This window comes from Cervus canadensis, chromosome 1 (assembly GCF_019320065.1).
Source record: "Cervus canadensis isolate Bull #8, Minnesota chromosome 1, ASM1932006v1, whole genome shotgun sequence".
NCBI lineage: Eukaryota > Metazoa > Chordata > Mammalia > Artiodactyla > Cervidae > Cervus > Cervus canadensis.
Window position 1 is genome coordinate 109,450,486 of NC_057386.1, and position 4,424 is coordinate 109,454,909.

Genomic DNA, 4,424 nt, shown 5'->3' on the forward strand with positions numbered 1-4,424 from the left:
TGTATAATGGGCTCCAGTTTTATCCATCTCATTAGAACTGATTCAAATGTATTCTTTTTAATGGCCGAGTAATATTCCATTGTGTCTATGTACCATAGTTTCTTATTCATTCATCTGCTTGGGCATCTAGGTTGCTTCCATGTCTTGGCTATTATAAACAGTGCTGTGGTGAACATTGGGGTACACATAACTCTTTCAGTTCTGGCTTCCTTGGTGTGTATGCCCAGGAGTGGGACTGCTGGGTCATATGGCAGTTCTCTTTCCAGTTTTTTAAGGAATCTCCATGCCGTTCTCCATAGTGGCTGTACTAGTTTGCATTCCCACCAACACTGTAAGAGGGTTCCCTTTTTTCCACATCGTCTCCAGCATTTATTGCTTGTAGACTTTTGGATAGCAGCCATTCTGACTGGCGTGTAATGGTGCCTAATTGTGGTTTTGATTTGCATTTCTCTGATAATGAGTGATGTTGAGCATCTTTTCATGTGTTTGTTAGCCATCTGTATGTCATCTTTGGAGAAATGTCTATTTAGATCTTTGGCCCATTTTTGATTGGGTCATTTATTTTTCTGGAATTGTGCTGCAGCAGTTGTTTGTATATTTTGAGATTAATCTTTTGTCTGTTTCTTCGTTTGCTATTATTTTCTCCCATTCTGAAGGCTGTCTTTTCACCTTGCTTATAGTTTCCTATGTTGTGCAAAAGCTTTTAAGTTTAATTAGGTCCCATTTATTTATTTTTGCTTTTATTTCCAATATTCTAGGAGGTGGGTCACAGATGATCTTGCCGTGATTTATGTCGGAGAGTGTTTTGCCTCTGTTCTCCTCTAGGAACTTTATAGTTTCTGGTCTTACATTTAGACCTTTAATCCATTTTGAGTTTGTTTTTGTTTATGGTGTTAGAAAGTGTTCTCATTTCATTCTTTTACAAGTGGTTGACCAGTTTTCCCAGCACCACTTGTTAAAGAGGTTGTGATTTTTCCATTGTATAGTCTTGCCTCCTTTGTCGAAGATAAAGTCTCCATAGGTACGTGGGTTTATCTCTGGGCTTTCTATTTTGTTCCACTGATCTATAGTTCTGTCTTTGTGCCAGTACCATACTGTCTTGATGACTGTGGCTTTGTAGTAGAGCCTGAAGTGAGGCAGGATGATTCCTCCAGTTCCATTCTTCTTTCTCAAGATTGCTTTTGCTATTTGAGGTTTTTTGTATTTATACAAATTGTGAAATTATTTGTTCTAGTTCTGTGAAGAATACCGTTGGTAGCTTGATAGGGATTGCATTGAATCTATAGATTGTTTTGGGTAGTATACTCATTTTCACAATATTGACTCTTCCAATCCATGAACACGGTATATTTCTCCATCTATTTGTGTTCTGTTTGATTTCTTTCATCAGTGTTTTATAGTTTTCTATGTATAGGTGTTTTGTTTCTTTAGGTAGATATACTCCTAAGTATTTTATTCTTTTTGTTGCAATGGTGAATGGTATTGTTTCCTTCATTTCTCTTTCTGTTTTTTCATCGTTAGTGTATAGGGATGCAAGGGATTTCTGTGTGTTAATTTTATATCCTGCAACTTTACTATATTCATTGATTAGCTCTAGTAATTTTCTGGTAGAGTCTTTAGGGTTTTCTATGTAGAGGATCAGACTCTTAAGAACTCTGATCACCAGGTTAGGATGTGTGTTTGTGCCAGGACACCAGGGGGCGATCGGAGGCCTTTCTCGGGTGTCTGGATCTGTGAGAGCAGAGACCAGTCCCCTGGTACTTCTAGTGCTTTCTGCTCACGGTTCCCAGCTGTGACTTCCCACCCCCAACCCCACGCAACCCCACGTCTGACTACAACTGGCCTCTCTCAGGCACAGGACACTGACCCATGTCCCAGAGGTCATCAGAGCATTGTGGGAGTTGGGGGGGAGGATCATCATTTGCATGAAAGGACCCTCCCCCTCTCAGAGTATGAAGAGGGGAAGGAGCGGTGTGGGGACCTCTGCTCAGGTTTGGGGCCACAGAAGGGAGGATGCCCTGACCATATCCACCATGGCCTGGTCCCCTCTGCTCCTCACTGTGGTCTCTTTCTGCACAGGTGACTGGATGGGGGGACAGGGGAAGGGTCTTGGGAAGACTCACGGGCCCTGCTCCCTGAGCTCATTCTTGGACTCCAGAGTCACCATCTCTGTCTCTCTCCCTTCCAGGATCCTGGGCTCAGCCTATACTGACCCAGCCGTCCTCCGTGTCCGGGTCTCCAGGCCAGAGGGTCACCATCACCTGCTCTGGGTGCAGCAGCAAAGTTGGTTGTGGTAATAATGTGGACTGGTACCTACAGCTCCCAGGATCAGCCCCCAGAACTCTCATCTACCATGCTAGCAGTCGTGCCTCGGGGGTCCCCGTCCGATTCTCCGGCTCCAAGTCTGGGAACACAGCCACCCTGACCATCAGTTCGCTGCAGGCCGAGGACGAGGCTAATTATTACTGTGCATCTTATGACAGTAGTAGTTATGGTGGCACAGTGCTCCAGGCCAGGGGGGAAGTGAAACAAAAACCTGCTCTCCTCCAGACATGGGCCTCCTGGGGCTGAACCATCCTCTGCCAACGCAGCCACTTCTGTTGTCTGTTTTATTTAAAACTGGGGTCTGAGCCCCACACCAGAAACTTTGTCCCAGAAATCCTTTCAGATCTTCTTCATTCTTCCTCATTCCCAAGCCTTTTCTTTGGCAACCACATATTATATGATTATCTAAAATTGAGTAGAAGGCCCTAAATGCCAGAGGCGGGTCCTGGCAGACAGAGTCCCTGAGAGTCAGGTCAGAACCAGAGAGATATAGTACAGGTGAGTGTGATTCAGGACACTTTGGCTTCTTGGCCATCCCTGGGCTGAGCTGAGACCCAGGCTGCTGCTCCTGCCTTTCCTGTGACCACCTCTCAGACTCCCCCAGAGCTCCAGGCCTGCGAAACTAGACCAGGTTCCTCTCCCACTGGGGGCGCTGTGGCTGCCCAGGGGCTTCCTGCTCAGCTTCTCCTGGACCTTGTGCTGCTGCTGCTCCACCCTGGGTCCAGGTCATCGGGGGCGCCGCCTGTGCATGGAGGCTCCTCCTCTCCCCTCTGTCCTCAAAGTCCCTCCAGCAGCCCATTCCCAGGAGAGGGTCTCAAAGGAAACAGAAAATCTGTGTCCCCATCACTGGGGACACAGGGTCTGTCCTAATCTCAGGGTCCGAGGTGGGAGATTCATCTGACATCATCTCAGGCCCGGGAGGCCCCCACTGCCCCTGCCCTGTCTCTTGCACAGGGAGCAGGTCCTGCTCTTAGCCTCCTCTGTCCCTCGTGGTGTCCGGGGCTCAGGCAGGGTGGACTCAGCCAGGTTCGGTGACTCTGTGGACACTCAGCCACACTCACCTGCCTGGAATTAGCAACACTGTTGGCACCAAAGGGGAAAGTTGCCTGCCGTCTCACTCATACTGAGTCCCGAACTCCTGACCACAGGAGTCATAACCAGCCCTCAGGGGCTCAGCGAGTCTGTCTGGCTCTGGGTCGGGTGGGGTCCCCTGACCATCTCTGGGCTCCAGCCTAAGGACACGGCTGATTGTTTCTGCTCAGCTGGGACTCAGAGCTTCTGCTCACAGCAGGCCTCGGGCCAGGAGGAAGTGACCACGAACCCTGAGCTCCCGGGCTCACCCCCAGGTGGGGTCACAGAGCACAGGTCTTGATGCCTGTTCCTGCTCCCTGTCACTGTCCTTTCACACGTGCATGCAGGGTCTGCACAGTTGACTGGGCTGGGCTGTGGGCCACAGTTAACAGTGATGTATTTTGGAATAAGTGGGATCATTCCTTCTAATTCTCCCTTTTCCCTTAAGCCTTAAATTTGCCTTATCCTCAATTTTCAAACACACTAAATAACATATTATCTACTGTATCAGAGGATCTTTGCTTATTAGGCTCCAAATCGCACAATGTAGATCTTTGGCTGGTAGAATCGGGCCTCAGACACAGACACACAATTACCGCACATTGTGGGAAGCAGACACTACAGAAGCCGCTCAGAAGTGGACACATAATCGTATTTTGTTTCACACGGTGATAATAAGAATGTTGTGGCTGTATATCACAACTTACTGCCAAGGTTTTCCCCCTACAATGCCTCAGCTGCTCTTCTCAGTCCTTCTGCTCCTTGTAAGATCATTTAGAGAAAAGGGAATTTAGAATACTACACGACAATCACCCCATCTTGTTCAGAGACATGATCATTTTCCGATCCACTCGTGAGTCATGAGTCTTTCTGTTATTTTCATTTGGTATTGTTGGAGAATCTTAATTTCATAGTTGTATTGTTAACTTATGTTGTAAGTATATGGAGTCCACCCTCGTTTATTGATGCTTTCTCTCACCACAGAGTAGCTGATCCCCTGGTACTGGTGTGGGTGTCAACATTGGATC

The 4,424-nt window shown here is 47.4% G+C and overlaps 1 gene segment (V, D, J or C); it reads left to right on the forward strand.

Annotated features, from left to right (window-relative positions):
- The first annotated feature begins 1,994 nt into the window (after positions 1-1,994).
- LOC122424074 lies at positions 1,995-2,571 on the forward strand. The segment is given in 2 exon segments: positions 1,995-2,079; positions 2,189-2,571. Coding segments are annotated over 2 exon segments (429 nt in total).
- Positions 2,572-4,424: the final 1,853 nt, after the last annotated feature.